The 17,493-nt window shown below is 55.5% G+C and overlaps 2 protein-coding genes and 1 non-coding gene across 6 annotated transcripts; 2 read left to right on the top strand and 1 right to left on the bottom strand.

Moving 5' to 3' along the window:
* The first annotated feature begins 691 nt into the window (after positions 1 to 691).
* On the top strand, positions 692 to 10,352 carry DNAAF3 (dynein axonemal assembly factor 3). 4 transcript variants are annotated; one of them, XM_008959161.4, is made up of 12 exons: positions 692 to 2,221; positions 2,316 to 2,404; positions 2,731 to 2,873; positions 3,268 to 3,361; positions 6,226 to 6,383; positions 6,691 to 6,873; positions 7,099 to 7,224; positions 7,330 to 7,452; positions 7,744 to 7,879; positions 8,523 to 8,634; positions 9,392 to 9,466; positions 9,550 to 10,352. In XM_008959161.4, exons 1-12 carry the CDS (start codon positions 2,085 to 2,087, stop codon positions 9,935 to 9,937), a joined length of 1,764 nt encoding a protein of 587 aa, XP_008957409.1. In that variant the 5' UTR covers positions 692 to 2,084; the 3' UTR covers positions 9,938 to 10,352. The 4 variants fall into 4 exon arrangements, with proteins under 4 accessions (XP_008957409.1, XP_003807157.1, XP_008957412.1 ...); XM_003807109.5 differs by having other exon boundaries at positions 8,520 to 8,634; XM_008959164.4 differs by having other exon boundaries at positions 2,118 to 2,210; positions 8,520 to 8,634.
* Positions 1,459 to 1,562, bottom strand: LOC112437916 (small nucleolar RNA U13). The gene has a single exon (XR_003026424.3). It is a non-coding gene; the product is annotated as a small nucleolar RNA U13 (small nucleolar RNA).
* A 978-nt stretch (positions 10,353 to 11,330) lies between the features above and the next one.
* Positions 11,331 to 17,068, top strand: TNNI3 (troponin I3, cardiac type). Its single transcript, XM_003807117.6, has 8 exons — positions 11,331 to 11,485; positions 11,760 to 11,772; positions 11,935 to 12,018; positions 12,424 to 12,465; positions 12,736 to 12,867; positions 13,984 to 14,073; positions 14,614 to 14,790; positions 16,918 to 17,068. The coding sequence occupies exons 1-8, from the start codon at positions 11,475 to 11,477 to the stop codon at positions 16,999 to 17,001; spliced, it is 633 nt and encodes a 210-aa protein (XP_003807165.1). The 5' UTR covers positions 11,331 to 11,474; the 3' UTR covers positions 17,002 to 17,068.
* The last annotated feature ends 425 nt before the right edge of the window (positions 17,069 to 17,493 follow it).

Genomic DNA, 17,493 nt, shown 5'->3' with positions numbered 1-17,493 from the left:
CTCTCTCTCTCTCTCTCTCTATATATATTTGTATTTTATTTTGTATATATATATACAAATATATATACAATATATTTGTATTTTATTTTGTATATATATACAAATATATATACATTTGTATTTTATTTTGTGTATATATACAAATATATATACAATATATTTGTATTTTATTTTATATATATACAAATATATATACAATATATTTGTATTTTATTTTGTATATATACAAATATATATACAATATATTTGTATTTTATTTTGTATATATATACAAATATATATACAATATATTTGTATTTTATTTTGTATATATACAAATATATATACAATATATTTGTATTTTATTTTGTATATATATACAAATATATATACAATATATTTGTATTTTATTTTGTATATATATACAAATATATATATTTTTTGTATATATATTTGTATATATATTTTGTGTGTATATATATATATATATATATACACAAAATAAAATACAAATACAAAAATTAGCGGGTGTGGTGGCAAATGCATGTAGTCCCAGCTACTTGGGAGGCTAGGACAGGAGAATCGCTTGAACCCGGGAGGCGGAGGTTTCAGTGAGCCGAGATCGCGCCACTGCACTCCAGCCTGGGTGTCACAGCAAGACTCCATCTCAAAAAAAAAAAGTCACTCTGGCTCCTTTGCTGAGAATTTGTTGGGAGAGTGGGAGAAATAAGGAGGAAAGGCATTAATTCTCCAGAGAGAAAGCCAGGATCTGGGGCTCTTGCAGGCTTAGAGCTGGCCTGGAAGGGGCTGGTTAGCCAGCCTGATTCTGCAGGAACGTCTGAGGTCTCAACCTTCGTTTCCCCAGTAGGTATTGTCTTCCCAGTGCCCAGATCTGCCCTCAGGAGGCAGATCCGCTGCACCTCTGCCCGCTGCACGCTACATTCCCATTTCACAGAGCAGCAGACTGAGGCTCAGAAAGGTGACTGGTCTAAGCTCATGTGTCTGGGCAAGGAGAGGAGGCAGAGAGCCAAGTCCCCTTGGGCGCTGAGCCCAGTGCTGGGTGCTGGGGTGATCTAGAGATGTGCCTCATTCAGACTTTGCCCTTTTTTTTTTTTTTTTTTTTGAGACAGAGTCTTGCTCTGTCGCCCAGGCTGGAGTTCAGAGGCGCGATCTCAGCTCACTGCAACCTCTGCCTCCCAGGTTCAATAGACTCTCCTGCCTCAGCCTCCGGAGTAGCTGGGATTACAGGTGCGTGCCACTACACCCGGTTAATTTTTGTATTTTTTAAGGTCGAGGCGCGGTTTCACCATGTTGGCCAGACTGGTCTCCAACTTCTGACCTCAAGTTATCTGCCCACCTTGACCTCCCAAACTGTTGGGATCACAGGCGTGGCCACAGCGCCCGGCCGACTTACCCTTATTTTAATGCAGTTCATTTAACTGTACGATTACAGAATTTACCTGTAATTTTTTTTGTTCATGTCAGAAGAGTAATGTGCCGATGTCGTAACAAGGTTTGAGGGAGGCACATCTCACGCATGCGCGTGAACACCTAATCATCCCGCTTAGAAACTACAAAAGGATCTAGCTGTAAGTTTAAATTATTGCTTCGTGTGACAATAACCAGCTCACAAATCCCTGAATTTTTAATGACCTGCACATCAGTGTCCCACCTGTGGGCTGTTCTGTGTGGTAGAGCCCACGTTGTGCTGGGGCGGGGAGCGGGCTCAGAAGCCTGCCATCTAAAGTCTAGACACTTCACTTTATTTGAATTGATCAAAATTCCGTTACGTACGAGCAAAGGCAGATGAAGAAAACAAAAAAACAAAAAACAAGAAATAAGATTAAGCTCCCTTCACTCTCAATGTTAATCAGCCCAGGCCTCCCCCATTCCAGAAATTTGGACCGACCCTGACTCCGCCCCAACCTGTTCCAGCCCCGCCCCTTCCCCCGCTGGCGCCGTCGTCATGACAACCGCGTCCACACGCCCTCTTCTCCTAGGTGTGGGGGAAGGCTGGCCCTCAGTGCTCCCATTGGCCAAAAGTTTGTAGAGGGCGGGCCTCGCTCACTCTCATTGGTCAGTTGCTCGCTGTGGTCCCATCCCTCATGCTTCCATTGCTTGATTCATCGAAAAGGGCGGGGACTCTGGGCAGCGGTTGTGGAGTGCCGCGGGTCCACAGTGCTGCACTGAGCAGAGAGGAAGGGGCGTCCCGGGATATTTGGAGGATAAAGGTGTGGGCAAGGTATCATGTGGAGGCAAAGGGGCGAGAAGTGAGGGGCGGTGAGAGGGGAGCGGGGCGGGCAATGTGTGGGATTCCCAGAATGTCTTTTCCGCAGGGTGATGACCACACCTGCCGGCTCCGGCAGGGGCTTCGGCTCCGTGTCCTGGTGGGGCCTGTCCCCGGCGCTGGACCTGCAGGCTGAAAGTGAGTCCCAGCACGCAAGGTCTGATACACCGTCTGCCTTCCCAGCCTGAGCAGACGGCCTTTTAGAGCTCGTAGTCCAAGCGTCGGTGGCAGGGGGGCGCTAACGTTCTCCAACGCTCCAGCGGCAGAGGGCGCGCTCCCAGGGGCAGCCCCGAGGTCCTGTCTGCGGACTACGAATCCCAGAATACTCAGAGGAAACACCTCCCCTTAGAACCTAGGCCACGGGCGGAACGCCTACTGGGATTTGTAGTCCATTTTTGTAGGGGATGCTACGGTGGACGCTCTGCCAACCACCATGGTGCCCCAGCCGGCTGTCATCTTGCCAGGTCCTCCTGTGGACCCAGACTCCCAGGCCGATACAGTGCACAGCACCCCCGAGCTAGATGTGCTGCTTCTGGGCTCTGTGGATGGACGGCACCTGCTGCGGACCCTGTCCCGAGCGAAGCTCTGGCCTCGCAGGAGGTTCAACGTGAGCTGGGATGAAGATGAGAGCCCAGATTCCCGAGTCCTTGAGGGAGGAAGGGATTGAAATTCTAAAACCTCAGGTCCAGGAATGAAGGGGCTGGAGACTCCTAGATCTGAGGGAGGCGGAAGCTGGGAGCGAACCCATGCGTCTTGGGGGAAGGAAGGGGCTGGGGTTTGGAACTCCTGGGTTCTATAGTGGGGAAGAGCTCGAGGATGAGGTCTTCTGAGTAATGGAAGGGAAGAGAGCTCTGGGGACACAGACTTCTGTGTTTGAAGGAAGAGGCTGGTGTAGAGAACTCGGGTGTGTGGAAGGAGAGAGCTGAGGGCCTGCTCTCCTGGGTCTCCTAGGGCCCAGGCAAACAGGTCTCAGAATTATTCTGCCCTGTCCATCCTTCTAGTTCTTTGTGCTGGAGAATAATCTGGAAGCTGTGGCCCGACACATGCTGATCTTCAGCCTAGCCCTGGAGGAACCGGAGAAGATGGGGCTGCAAGGTCTGTTGCTAGGACCCAGGCATTCTGACTGCTGGTCTCCTCCCCCTCCCTAGAGGGATTCTGGCATTTCAATGGTACAATTAAAAAGTTTGGTTATTTTCCTGGGAGGCGGAGGTTACAGTGAGCCGAGATCGCGCCATTGCACTCCAGCCTGGGCAACAAGAGCGAAACTCCGGCCGGGCGCGGTGGCTCACGCCTGTAATCCCAGCACTTTGAGAGGCCGAGGCAGGAGAATGGCGTGAACCCGGGAGGCGGAGCTTGCAGTGAGCTGAGATCGCGCCACTGCACTCCAGCCAGGGTAACAGAGCGAGACTCCGTCTCAAAAAAAAAAAAAAAAAAAAAAAAAAGAGAGAGCGAAACTCCATCTAAAAACCAAAAATGTTTGGCATTTTCCAGTGTGGTACCTCTGATGAAAAAAAAAATCCAATATATTTATTGATGATGGTCCCCTCTGATGTAATTTGCCATCTTAGAGCCTCAGCTCCTCCTACCTGTAAAATGGGGCTAAATATAACACATCTTAGAGCCACTTAGAAAATTCCAGGAGAGGCTGGGTGCAGTGGTTCACACCTGTAATCCCAGCACTTTGGGAGGCTGAGGTGGGCGGATCACGAGGTCAGGAGATCGAGACCATCCTGCTCAACATGGTGAAACCCCGTCTCTACTAAACATACAACAATTAGCCGGGTGTGGTGGCAGGCGCCTGTAGTCCCAGCTACTCTGGAGGCTGAAGCAGGAGAATCACTTGAACCCGAGAGGCAGAGGTTGCAGTGAGCCGAGATCACACCACTGCACTCCAGCCTGAGCGACAAAAGCAAAACCTCCATCTAAAAAAAAAAAAGAAAGAAAAAGAAAACAGGTTTGTTTGTTTATTTATTTATTTATTTGAGGCAGAGTCTTGTCCCGTTGCCCAGATTGGAGTGCAATGGCACGATCTTGGCTCTCCATAACCTCTGCCTCCTGGATTCAAGCAATTCTCCTGCCTCAGTCTCCCAAGTAGCTGGGATTACAGGCATGCACCACCATGCCCGGCTAAGGTTTTGTATTTTTAGTAGAGCCGGGGTTTCACCATGTTGGCCAGGATGGTCTCGAGCTCCTGACCTCAGGTGATCCGCCCGCCTTGGCCTGCCAAAGTGCTAGGTTTACAGGCGTGAGCGATCACACCCAGCCCCAAGAAAAGAGGTTTAATTGACTCACAGTTCCACAGGCTGTACAGGGAGTATGGCTGGGAAGGCCTCAGGAAACTTACAATCATGACAGAAGGCGAAGGGGATGCAGGCATCTGCTCCATGGCAGGAAAAAGGGCAAGAGAGGCAGTGGGGAAGAGCCGCACACTTGCAAATAACCAGATTTTGTGGGAACTCACTCACTATCATGAGAACAGCAAGGGAGAAATCTGCCCCCGTGACCCAATCACCTCCCACCAGGCCCCGCTTCCAATATTGGGGATCACAATTCAACATGAGATTTAAGCAGGGACACAGATCCAAACCATATCAGTCATTAATGACCCAGGGAATTCAGAGTACATTGCACAGTACAGATTGTTCAAAGTTCTTAAACAGTTAGAACTAAACTGATCTATTTTACTAAAGGCACATAGTTCTCTTCTATTAAGTTCTTAAACAACTAATATGAAACTATTTGTATGTCTATGTGTATATATATTATATACAAAGCTATATACAGTCATCCCTCAGTAACACTGGGGACTGGTTCCAGGATCCCTGCAGATACCAAGATCCAAGGATGCTCAAGTCTCTTATAAAATTGTGTAGTATTGCCAGGGGCGGTGGCTCACGCCTGTAATCCTAACACTTTGGGAGCCTGAGGTGGGAGGACTGCTTGAGACCACGAGTTTGAGACTGGCCTGGTCAACATAGTGAGACCCTGTCTCTACAAGAAATAAAATATTGGCCGGTCGCCGTGGCTCACGCCTGTAATCCCAGCACTTTGGGAGGCTGAGGCGGGTGGATCACGAGGTCAGGAGATCGAGATCATCCTGGCTAACACGTGAAACCCCGTCTCTACTAAAAATACAAAAAATTAGCCGGGTGTGGTGGCAGGCGCTTGTAGTCCCAGCTACCGGGGAGGCTGAGGCAGAAGAATGGCGCGAACCTGGGAGGCGGAGCTTGCAGTAAGCCGGGATCGCGCCACTGCACTCCAGCCTGGGCGAAATAAAACATTAGCTGGGAGTGGTAGCTAATGCCTAGCCCCAGCTAGCTGGGAAGCTGGAGGAGGAGGGTCCCTTAAGCCCAGGTGGTCGAGGTAACAGTGAACTATGATGGCACAACTGCATTCAGCCTGGGCAACAGAGTGAGACACTGTCTCAAAACAAAAAAGATGTACTTACAAATAGCCTGTACACATGGTCCCATACACCGCAAATCATCTCTAGATTACCTATAATATGTAATACAACGTAAATGCTTACACCATATTTTACAATTTGTATTATTTTTTACTGTTGTATTGTTATCTTTTCCCCCAAATATTCTCTGTCTGCGGTGAGTGTGGAATCTGCAACTCTAATTCCCTCTTCTAGGTGGTTATTTATTTATTTATTTTAGAGGCGGAGTCTCACTCTGTTGCCCAGGCTGGAGTGCAATGGCATGATCTTGGCCCATTGCAACCTCCGCCTCCGGGTTCAAGCGATTCTCTTGCCTCAGCCTCCCGAGTAACTGGGATTACAGGCGCCCGCCACCATGTCCGGCCCTGTTCTTCATGTAGTTTTTGGGATGCGTGGGGAGTTTGCGGGGGTTCATTGTTTTCATTATATGACTATGACATAATAACATATTAAGGGTGTAATTTCTGGGGTCCCTCCTCCACACATTCCCGCAATTATCTCCCTCTCTCCGTAGAGCGGAGCGAGACCTTCCTGGAAGTGTGGGGGAATGCGCTGCTGCGCCCGCCAGTGGCCGCCTTCGTGCGTGCCCAGGCCGACCTGCTGGCGCACCTGGTCCCCGAGCCCGACCGCCTGGAGGAACAGCTGCCCTGGCTCAGCCTCCGCGCCCTCAAGGTGCCGCCGCCCGGCCTCCATCTGGGATCGGGTGGCAGCGGGAAGAATGGAAGCGCGCAGTCCAAAGGACGTGCGTTGATGGAGCAGGCGGCGGGCTCGGGAGTTCGAATCCCAGTTCCCCGACTCCCACTGTGGGATTTGGCCTGAGGGCAGGAGGTGGCTTCTGCTTTCGGAGCCTCAGTTTTTCCATCCGAGAAACGGGGGAATCGTTCCCCTGTTCTGGGATGGAAGAGAGGGTCAATTAGAATCCGCTCTCCCTGCATCCCTCTCTGCCTCCCTCTCTCCCACCGCGTGCCTGGCCCCGCAGTTCCGCGAGCGGGATGCCCTGGAGGCCGTGTTCCGCTTCTGGACTGGCGGCGAGAAAGGGCCCGAGGCCTTCCCCATGAGCCGCCTCTGGGACTCGCGGCTGCGCCACTACCTGGGCTCCCGCTACGACGCCCGGCGCGGTGTCAGCGACTGGGACCTGCGCATGAAGCTGCATGACCGCGGGGTGAGGGGCCCAGGAGGAGGGGCTGGGGGCCTGGACCCTTGGGTCTGAGGGAGGAGGGGCTGGGGGCCTCCTGAGTCTGAGGGAGGAGGGTTTGGGGGCCTGAACTCCTGGGTCTGAGGGAGGAGGGCCTGGGGACCTGGACTCCTGGGTCTGAGGGAGGCTGGTGTAGGGGTCCCTCCATGCTCGGTTCACTGAGGGCTCCCTTCTTCCCGCCCCCCACCCCAGGCCCAAGTCATTCACCCCCAGGAGTTCCGACGCTGGCGGGACACAGGCGTCGCCTTTGAACTCAGGGACTCCAGCGCCTATCATGTGCCCAACCGGACCCTGGCGTCCGGTCGCCTCCTGAGCTACGTGCGTGTCCACTGCCTGTCCTGGCCCACTGCTGCTTCTCGGAGTCCTAGGAGTCAGGGTCCCCAACATCGACCTCGCCTGCCTCCTCTCTCCCTCCTTTTCCAGCGTGGGGAGCGCGTGGCAGCGCGCGGGTACTGGGGGGACATCGCCACGGGGCCCTTCGTGGCCTTCGGCATCGAAGCGGACGACGAGAGCCTCCTGCGGACCAGCAACGGCCAGCCAGTCAAGGTGCGCGGCGAGGCTGGGACTGGGGGTAGAGGTGGGGCTGGGGGGGTCGGTGGGTGCGCAAGGCCCCGTCTCCACAGCAGGCCCCGCCCCCAGCTCCAGACCCCGCCCGTCGCTTGGTGGGAACGACTCCATTCAGGGAACAGGCGCCATCCCCGCGGGATAGGTCCCGCCCCACTTCACATCCTCCAAGCAGCTGCGGGAGTTCTAGTCCTGGACCGAGGACGCCCAGCGTTCTAAGCCCCGCCCCGCTATCCTGGCCCCGACGTCTGGCCACGCCCCTTCTACTGTTAGACGGCCGGGGAGATCACTCAACACAACGTGACGGAGCTGCTCCGCGAGGTGGCCGCCTGGGGGCGCGCGAGAGCCACAGGGGGGGACCCGGAGGAGCAGCAGCACGCGGAGGGAAGCCCGGAGCCAGGGACTCCAGGTAAGCCAGGGACAACAACAGGTAAGCCAGGGACTCCAGGTAAGCCAGGGACTCCAGCCTCCAGGTGTTTCACACTGGAGTGTGGACTGACATGATTTGGAATGCCTGGGCAAGTGACGGCTTCTTGATATTCTGTCTCTTTTTCTTTCCCTCCCTTTCTTAAATTCTGAGAGCATGCTTAGAATTCTGAATTCCACTAGTAGAATTCTAATCTTATCTGCAGAGGGCTAAGCTATCCAAGAATATTCTCACAGGGTGCTGGGTCCCAACTCCCCCTTGGACAGCCTCCCACACCCTGGATCCTGGCTGGGCCTCCTTCCAGCCATCCTCCAACCTGGCCCTCCCTGCGTGTCTGTCTGACAGGGCATGTCACATGTGGCCCTGGCCACCCACCCTCTTTCCCTCTCTAGAGTCTCAGTTGCCTGATCTGTACAGTGAGTCTCTGCCTGCCAGGCTGACCTTCCCAGAACTTTCCAGGAGCCTACCTTAGAGGATTTTTTAAAAAGCTGCAAGAGGACAAAAAGTGTTATCTCCAAGTCCTGTGTGCCTGCCCAGCTCTGCCCAGCTCTGTGTATCTCTCTGGCTTTCCGCCCTTATGGCTCCGCCTGACAGAGGTGACCCCTCTATCCCCTTCCCCCAGCAGCCCCCACCCCGGAATCTTTCACCATCCACTTCCTGCCGCTCAATTCTGCTCAGACTCTCCACCACAAGAGCTGCTACAACGGCCGATTCCAGCTCCTCTATGTGGCCTGTGGGTAAGCGGGGAGGCAGCTGTGCTCACAAAGACCCAGGATCAGGCCCCCAGCCCCTCCTCCCTCAGACCCTGGAACTCAAGCCCCAGCCCCTCCTAACTCAGACCCTGGAACTCAAGCCCCAGCCCCTCCTCCCTCAGACCCTGGAACTCAAGCCCCAGCCCCTCCTCACTCAGACCCTGGAACTCAAGCCCCAGCCCCTCCTCCCTCAGACCCTGGAACTCAAGCCCCAGCCCCTCCTCACTCAGACCCTGGAACTCAAGCCCCAGCCCCTCCTCACTCAGACCCTGGAACTCAAGCCCCAGCCCCTCCTCACTCAGACCCTGGAACTCAAGCCCCAGCCTCTCCTCCCTCAGATCCTGGAACCCAGGCCCTAGCCCCTCCTCCCTCAGACCCAGGAGTCCAGGCCCCCAGCCCCTCCTCCCTCAGACCCAAGAGTCCAGGCCCCCAGCCCCTCCTTCAGACCCAGGAGTCCAGGCCCCCAGCCCCTCCTTGCTTAGACCCAGGAGTCCAGGCCCCCAGCCCCTCCTCCTTCAGACCCAGGAGTCCAGGCCCCCAGCCCCTCCTCCCTCAGACCCAGGAGTCCAGTCCCAGCCCCTCCTCCCTGGTACCCCAGAGTCCAGACCTCCTGCTCCCTTCTTTCCCAGGACCCAGACTCCAGTTTTGCCGCCCCTCCTCCCTCATTGTCTGGGATCCCAGAGCCCCATCCTCCCTCCGGATTTGGAGCTGAATCTCAGCCTGTCCTCTGTCCTCTCTGCAGTATGGTCCATCTTCTCATCCCTGAGCTTGGGGCCTGTGTGGCACCCGGAGGGAACTTGATTGTGGAATTAGCCCGGTGAGTCAGTGGGGTGGAGGGTGGGGAACATCCTGGCTGGGGATCAAAATCTGGGTCCCTGACAGGGCGCTTCCCGTCTGCAGGTACCTGGTGGACGTGCGGCAGGAGCAGCTGCAGGGATTCCACACCCGGGTCAGGGAGCTAGCTCAGGCAGCTGGATTTGCTCCACAGACCGGGGCCAGGCCTTCAGAGACCTTCGCACGTTTCTGCAAGTCCCAGGAATCAGCTCTGGGCAACACTGTCCCAGCTGTGGAACCCGGAACTCCGCCCCTTGACGTCCTGGCCCAGCCTCTTGAAGCCAGCAGCCCAGCCCTCGAGGGCCTGACCCAGCCTCTGCAGGGCGGGAACCCACACTGTGAGCCCTGCCAGCTGCCCTCTGAGTCTCCAGGTTCACTCTCAGAGGTTCTGGCTCAGCCTCAGGGGGCCTTGGCTCCGCCCAACTGTGAGTCAGACTCCAAAACTGGAGTCTGACCCAACCCCTAGACACCCCTTATCTCCAACTTCCAAAGTCAGGTTGTAGGATGAGAACCCGCTGATACCATTCTAAGTCCGCTGCTAGAGTCCTCAATTTTATTCTAATCATTCCCACTCAGTACCCGCCACCCCCACCCCGGGAGTGTTGGTAGACTTTCAAATTCCATTTCTGAGATTCTATGGTCTATTCCTAGAATTCTAGATTGTTCTCTCAGAATTCCAAATTCCACTTCTGAGGCTCTAAGCCCAGCCTAGGATCTGACACTGAGTCTCAGGCCCTTGACTTTGGCCCCCTTGTTCCCAGGCACCCTGTGGCTGACTGGGGGCTGGGGTGTCTCCTCACCAGGGCCTGGTCAGCACCCAGATGGTTCAAGTAAAGCAAGTTGTGTCCACCCTTCTGTGTGTCCAAGCGTCTTTCCTGTCCTATGTCCGTCTCCAGGGCTGGGAGAGAAAGGCCCAGGAGTGCTGGACAGAGGAAGCCAGAAACCAGATTCCTGGGTTTCCAAGTGGACGAGGGATGGATTTCCCAGTGCTATTGACTGAGAGCTAGCCCCCAGCACAGCTGCATCCTCAAATTAATCAACAACATTTATTGAGTGGCCTGGACTCCTGGGTCTGAGGGGAGAGGGATTGGGGTCCTGGATCTGAGGGGAGAGGGATTGGGGTCCTGGACTCCTGGTCTGAGGGAGGAGGAGCTGAGGGTGCAGACTCTTGAGTCTGAGAGAAGAAGTGTGCTGGGGGCCTGCCTGGACTCCCTTGTCTGAGGGAGGGGCTGGGGGCCTGGACCCCTGGGTCGGAGGGAGGAGGGGCTGGGGGCCTGGACTCTTGGGTCTGAGGGAGGAGGGGCTGGAGGCCTGGACTCCTGGGTCTGAGGGAGGAGGGGCTGGGGCCTGGATTCCTGGGTCTGAAGGAGGAGGGGCTGGAGGCCTGGACTCCTGGGTCTGAGGGAGGAGGGGCTGGGGCCTGGATTCCTGGGTCTGAAGGAGGAGGGGCTGGGGGCCTGGACTCTTGGGTCTGAGGGAGGAGGGGCTGGGGGCCTGGACTCTTGGGTCTGAGGGAAGAGGAGCTGGGGGCCCAGACACTTGAGTCTGAGGGAAAAGGGGGCTGGGGGCCTGGACTCCTTTGTGAGGGAGTGGCCAGGGTCTCCCAGGGTCCTGGGACTGAGGGAGGAGGAGGTTGGGAGGTCGGGCATTCTCTGGGTCTGAGGGAGGAGGGGTCTAGGACTCCAGGATCAGAGGGAGGAGGGTCCGGATTCCTGTGCCCGGAGGTGGCTGGTGATCCAGCTGGAGCAGGGCCCACCCCGCCCCTCACGCGCCCCCGTTATCTCGCATAGTGGGCAGGGGGAGGAGGAGGTGACAGTATATTTAGTCTGTGTCCTCGCCCTTTATCTCAGTGTCCTCGGGGAGTCTCAAGCAGCCCGGAGGAGACTGACGGTCCCTGGGACCCTGAAGGTCACCCGGGCGGCCCCCTCACTGACCCTCCAAACGCCCCTGTCCTCGCCCTGCCTCCTGCCATTCCCGGCCTGAGTCTCAGCATGGCGGATGGGTGAGTGATGCCCCAAGGCAGTGGGAGTTGGGGGCGACCTCCTGGGTTCCCAAGAGGGGTCGGAGCTCAGAGGCTGGACCCTTGGCCTGCGAGGTAGGGGTAGGGACTCTTGGGTGAAGAGAGGAAGTGGGTTTGCGAGTCAGACTCCTGGAACCCAAGGAAGGGGAAGCGGGGTCCCCCGACCTCTTGTTCAGAGGGGACTCCAGGGGTCCCTTAGGAGACAGACAGGACACAGCCCACCACTAACCCCCCTCCTTGGTTTCTCTCCTTCCAGGAGCAGCGATGCGGTGAGAGCAGCGGGCTAAGGCGTGGCTGGGACCCCCAGGGCCAGGGTGGGCGCTGCAGTGAGGGGTCTGGGGCGGGAGGCTGCAGCCCTAGCAGAGGGTGCGGTACGGTAAGGGCTGGGTGGGGTCTTGGTGGTGATGGGGTCCCCACTCCTCCAAACCCAGGCTAGGGAACCTCGCCCTGCACCAGCCCCAATCAGACGCCGCTCCTCCAACTACCGCGCTTATGCCACGGAGCCGCACGCCAAGGTGGGACGGGGCTTCCTGGGGGCAGAGTACAGGCGCCGGAGGGATCCAAGACCCTGGGAGTGGGGGGAGGAGCCAGGGCTGCGAAGGGGGCGGGGACTACGCGGAGGCGCTTCAGGGGAGGAGTTTTGCAGAGGGTCATGCTCGGATTGGTGACAGCAGCCTGCGGGCGGAGCTCCGTTGCCCTCGGACTTGCTTAGGGATAGATGGGAAGTGCCTATCCAAAGGAAGAGACCCGGATTGGTGGATGGGAATGAGGGGCGTGGCCTCCCGTAGACTCAGGGCTCAAGTTGGACATGGGCCCAAATCTGGACCGGCTGGGGTTGCTGGGGGTGTCTTGAGGTCCCCTCCACCGTCGTCTCCGAATCCCCCTCCATGATCCTTCCTTGCTCCATCTCACCCTGGCAGAAAAAATCTAAGATCTCCGCCTCGAGAAAATTGCAGCTGAAGGTGAGGACGGGCGGGACTGGGAAAGAGCAGGCAGGTGCTCAGGGGGCGGAGCTTGAGAATGGGTGGGGCTTTCGGGGTAGGTGGGCGGAAGTGGGCGGGGTTTGGCCGCTCGGGGCGTGGCTTTAGCGGGGAGTACTGCTCGGGGTGGGACGGGGCCTTGGAACAGTGGAGACCAAACTGGAGGGTTTAGAAGGGCAGAGGCGGTTCCCCACGCCTGGTCTTTATCCTGAAGCCCCGGGTGGGCTGCGCTTCCCTCCCACCCCTCTGCAGACTCTGCTGCTGCAGATTGCAAAGCAAGAGCTGGAGCGAGAGGCAGAGGAGCGGCGCGGAGAGAAGGGGCGCGCTCTGAGCACCCGCTGCCAGCCGCTGGAGTTGGCCGGGCTGGGCTTCGCGGAGCTGCAGGTACCGGCTCCCAAGGATGCGAGGTTTCTAGTCCCGGAATTCAGCAGTACAGCCTCTATCCCCTCTTCTGCTCGGGACCCAGGCGTCCAATATGGCTGTCCTTACCCAATTATATATGGTTCGTGGGACTCCTGGCCCCTAACACCCTTTGTGTGCAGGTCTGTGGAGTCTTGGCTCCAATCTACTCCTTCAGGACCATGTGGCCCTCCTATCCCAGACAGAAGCCCAAGCCCCAGCCCCTCCTCCCTTAGATCCAGGAGTCCAGGCCCCAGCCCCTCCTCCCTGAGACCGTGGAGTCCAGGCCCCAGCCCCTCCTCCCTCAGACCCTGAAGTCCAGGCCCCAGCCTCTCCTCCCTGAGACCCTGGAGTCCAGGCCCCAGCCCCTCCTCCCTGAGACCCTGGAGTCCAGGCCCCAGCCCCTCCTCCCTCAGACCCTGGAGTCCAGGCCCCAGCCCCTCCTCCCTCAGACCCTGGAGTCCAGGCCCCAGCCCCTCCTCCCTCAGACCCAGGAGTCCAGTCCCCAGCCCCTCCTCCCTCAGACCCTGAAGTCCAGTCCCCAGCCCCTCCTCCCTCAGACCCAGAAGTCCAGTCCCCAGCCCCTCCTCCCTCAGACCCAGGAGTCCAGTCCCCAGCCCCTCCTCCCTCAGATCCAGGAGTCCAGTCCCCAGCCCCTCCTCCCTCAGACCCTGGAATCGAGGCCCTCAGCCCCTCCTCCCTCAGACCCAGGAGTCCAGGCCCCCAGCCCCTTCTCCTCCCTCAAACCCAGGAGTCCAGGCCCCCAACTCCTCCCTCAGACCCAGGAGTCCAGGCCCCAGCCCCTTCTCCCTCAGACCCAGGAGTCCAGGCCCCCAGCCCCTTCTCCTCCCTCAAACGCAGGAGTCCAGGCCCCCAACTCCTCCCTCAAACGCAGGAGTCCAGGCCCCAGCCCCTTCTCCCTCAGACCCAGGAGTCCAGGCCCCCAGCCCCTTCTTCTCCCTCAAACCCAGGAGTCCAGGCCCCCAACTCCTCCCTCAGACCCAGGAGTCCAGGCCCCGAGCCCCTTCTCCCTCAGACCCAGGAGTCCAGGTCTCCCTGTTGTTGGTTCCCCCAACAACACACACCACGTTCCTCCTCCAGGACTTGTGCCGACAGCTCCACGCCCGTGTGGACAAGGTGGATGAAGAGAGATACGACATAGAGGCAAAAGTCACCAAGAACATCACGGAGGTGGGACGCATGGGCAGCTCGGGTACCTTCGGGGTAGGGTGAGATGGCTGGGACTTGGTCTCTGCCTGACCCCTTGCAGCTGCTTTTGGCTGCACATCCCAGGAGACCCAGGACAACTGTGAGCCTGGCAGGGCTGGGGCAGAAGGATGAGTACAATATAGTCAAGGAAAGCTGTTCTAGGCAGAGGGAACAGCACATGCAAGGCCATGGGTTGGGAAACAGAAAATACGTTAGTGAACATGCTCAGGGCATCACATGTTGGTAAATTAGCTCAGGCATTGGCCAGGGAATTGTGATTTGCATGTAGCTGGACCAGGTTATGCCAGTGGTTTTGAGAGGTGAGGCTGGAGCATATGAGGAGGGGGATTCAGTTCCAGGATTAGAAGCCTAGACTAGGAGCCTAAGCCGGGAAGAGACTGGATGAGGCCTCGGTACTGGAAGACGAGATAAGGAGAATAAAAAAGGAGTGTAGGATGGAGGAGTTGGGTGTGCGGGAAATGGAAGGAGGAGTACCCACCACCTTGTGCCCCGCCCCCCCAGATTGCAGATCTGACTCAGAAGATCTTTGACCTTCGAGGCAAGTTTAAGCGGCCCACCCTGCGGAGAGTGAGGATCTCTGCAGATGCCATGATGCAGGCGCTGCTGGGGGCCCGGGCTAAGGAGTCCCTGGACCTGCGGGCCCACCTCAAGCAGGTGAAGAAGGAGGACACCGAGAAGGTGAGTGTGGGCTAAGGCCAGGAAAGAGGATGCTGAGGGGAAGGGCTGTGGGTGCCAACAACCCTAGGGCCTAGCCTGAGGGCAGATGGTGCTTGGAGTTGGAGGTAGAAGCAGCTAGTAAGGGGTCCTCAGAAATGCAAGAGGAAGACAGGAAGTAGAAGGGGAAGGAAGACAGGAAGTGCATTAGGGCTACAGGAAGTCCATGTAAGAGCAAAGAGGTGCATGAAGGTCCAGGTGCAGTGGCTTATGCCTGTAACTGTTGAGGTTTAAAAAAAATTTTTTTTTAATTTCCTTTTTTTATTTTTTTTTGAGATGGAGTCTCTGCTGCCCAGGCTGGAGTGCAATGACACCATCTCGGCTGCTGGAGTGCAGTGACACCATCTCAGCTCACTGCAACCTCTGCCTCCCAGGATCAAGTGATTCTCATGCCTCAGCCTCCCGAGTAGCTGGGACTACAGGTGCACACCACCATGATGTTGTTTTAATTTCTACAAATTTGTTTTTAAAATTAGCCAGTCACGGTGGTGGCATGCAGCTTCTCAGGAGGCTGAGGCAGGAAAATCGCTTGAGCCCATGAGATCGAGGGTGCAGTGAGCTATGACTGCACCACTGCACTCCAGCCTGGGCAATACAGTGAGACCCTATCTTAAAGAAGAAGACAGGAAAGTTAGGAGTGGATGCCTGAAACCATGGATTGTACTGAACCCTATATGTAATTTTTTTTCCTATACACACATACATACCTATGATAAAGTTTCATTTCTAAATTAGACACAGTAAGAGATTAACAATAAATAACAATAAAAGAAGGTTGGGCGTGGTGGCTCATGCCTGTAATCTCAACACTTTGGGATGCTAAGGCAGGCAGATTGCTTGAGCTGTGGAGTTCGAGACCAGCCTGGGCAACATGGCGAGACCCTGTCTCTATAAAAAATACAAAAGTTGCCAGGTGCGGTGGCTCATGCCTGTAATCCCAGCGCTTTGGGAGGCCAAGGCGGGCAGATCATGAGGTCAGGAGTTTGAGACCAGCCTGGCCAACACAGTGAAATCCCGCCTCTAGTAAAAATACAAACATTTGCTGGGCGTGGTGGTGGGTGCCTGTAATCCCAGCTACTTGTGAGGCTGAGGCAGGAGAATTGCTTGAACTCGGGAGGCAGAGGTTGCAGTGAGCCAAGATCTCACCACTGCACTCCAGCCCAGGCAACACTGGGAGACTCCATCTCAAAACAAAACAAAACAAAACAAAAGTTAGCTGGGCATGGTGGCACACACCTGTGGTCCCAGCTACTCAGGATTCTGAGGTGAGAGGATGGCTTGAGCCCAGGAAGTTGAGGCTGCAGTGAGCCGAGATTGCACGACTGCACTCCAGCTTGGATGAGGCAGCCAGACCCTGTCTCAAATAATAATAATAATAACATAGAACAATTATAACAGATTGTAATAAAACTCATGAATGTGGTCTCTTTCTCAAAATATCTTATGGCACTGTAATCACCCTTCTTTTCCTTGTGATGTAAAATGACAGTGCCTATGTGCTGAGATGAGGTGAGGTGGATGACATAGGCATTATGACCTGGCGTTAGGCTACTATTGACCTGAGAATCCATCAAACTTATGAATTGCTTATTTCTGGAATTTTCCATTTAATATTTTTGGGCCATGGTTTACCTCAGGTAACTGAAACCACGCAAAGTAAAATTGCAGAAAAGGAGGGACTACTATAATAAGAAGAGAAGGAAGGAGACAGGAAGGGCATAAGGCAGACAGGAAGTGGAGGGGAAAGATAGGAAGTGCAGGAAGGAGACAGGAAGTGGAGGGGAAAGACAGGAAGTGCATGAGGGAGAAAGGAAGTGGATGGGGAAAGACAGAAAGTACATGAGGGAGACAGGAAGTGCTGGGGAAAGACAGGAAGTGCATGAGGGGGACAGGAAGTGCATGAGGGAGACAGGAAGTGCATGGGGAAAATTGGCAGGGATTATCTTGAAAAGACAGGAAGTGCTCCAGAACTAGACACTTAGACAGGCATCCAGGGTAGAGTGGCCCCACAGGCTGGAGGGAAGACAGGGATTCTTGAGAGACTGGAGACCAGGAAGAGACCCTAACCTCTGACTCATCGCCATCCTCCAGGAAAACCGGGAGGTGGGAGACTGGCGCAAGAACATCGATGCACTGAGTGGAATGGAGGGCCGCAAGAAAAAGTTTGAGAGCTGAGCCTTCCTGCCTACTGCCCCTGCCCTGAGGAGGGCCCTGAGGAATAAAGCTTCTCTCTGAGCTGAAAGTGACTCCATGTCTATTACCCAGGGCTTAGGCAGGAGAAAGATGGGAAGACTGCGGGTGGGGCTCCCCCAAAGCCACACAGCAGGTTGGGGACCAGATGGGTCTCCCATGTGAAGCACTCTTGGCTGTGTTATTGAAAAGAATCCCAGGGTTCATGAATTTGGAGAGCAGAGCTTTGTTTCTTAAGAAGCGGATCACAACCTGCAGACCAGAAGCATGGCTTCTTGCCAAAAAACAAAAGCAGGCACTTTAAGGGAGGGAAGGGCAAGGCAGGAATTTATGCTGAGTGGGTTAGCTAAGTGCACGTATTCAACTGGTTATAGAAGGAGCTATGAATATTCATGGACAGGTGGACACATGGACACACGCATGTGTGACAAGCAAACACTCATTTTTTTTTTTTTTTTTTTTTTGAGACGGAGTCTT

The sequence above is a fragment of the Pan paniscus genome, chromosome 20 (assembly GCF_029289425.2).
Source record: "Pan paniscus chromosome 20, NHGRI_mPanPan1-v2.0_pri, whole genome shotgun sequence".
NCBI classification, from domain to species: domain Eukaryota; kingdom Metazoa; phylum Chordata; class Mammalia; order Primates; family Hominidae; genus Pan; species Pan paniscus.
The sequence above is the reverse complement of the archived record's forward strand: the minus strand, read 5'-3'. Positions and strand labels throughout refer to the sequence as shown.

What these genes read in the sequence shown, in the direction of transcription:
- DNAAF3 (XM_003807109.5), top strand. Translation starts at nt 2,085, where the DNA reads ATGCTTCCATTGCTTGATTCATCGAAAAGGGCGGGGACTCTGGGCAGC. An exon ending in TCAGCCTCCGCGCCCTCAAG is followed by an intron (nt 6,384 to 6,690) that starts GTGCCGCCGCCC and finishes CTGGCCCCGCAG; the next exon opens with TTCCGCGAGCGGGATGCCCT. An exon ending in CCCGGAGCCAGGGACTCCAG is followed by an intron (nt 7,880 to 8,519) that starts GTAAGCCAGGGA and finishes CCCTTCCCCCAG; the next exon opens with CAGCCCCCACCCCGGAATCT.
- TNNI3 (XM_003807117.6), top strand. An exon ending in CGAGAAAATTGCAGCTGAAG is followed by an intron (nt 12,466 to 12,735) that starts GTGAGGACGGGC and finishes ACCCCTCTGCAG; the next exon opens with ACTCTGCTGCTGCAGATTGC. An exon ending in AGAAGGAGGACACCGAGAAG is followed by an intron (nt 14,791 to 16,917) that starts GTGAGTGTGGGC and finishes GCCATCCTCCAG; the next exon opens with GAAAACCGGGAGGTGGGAGA.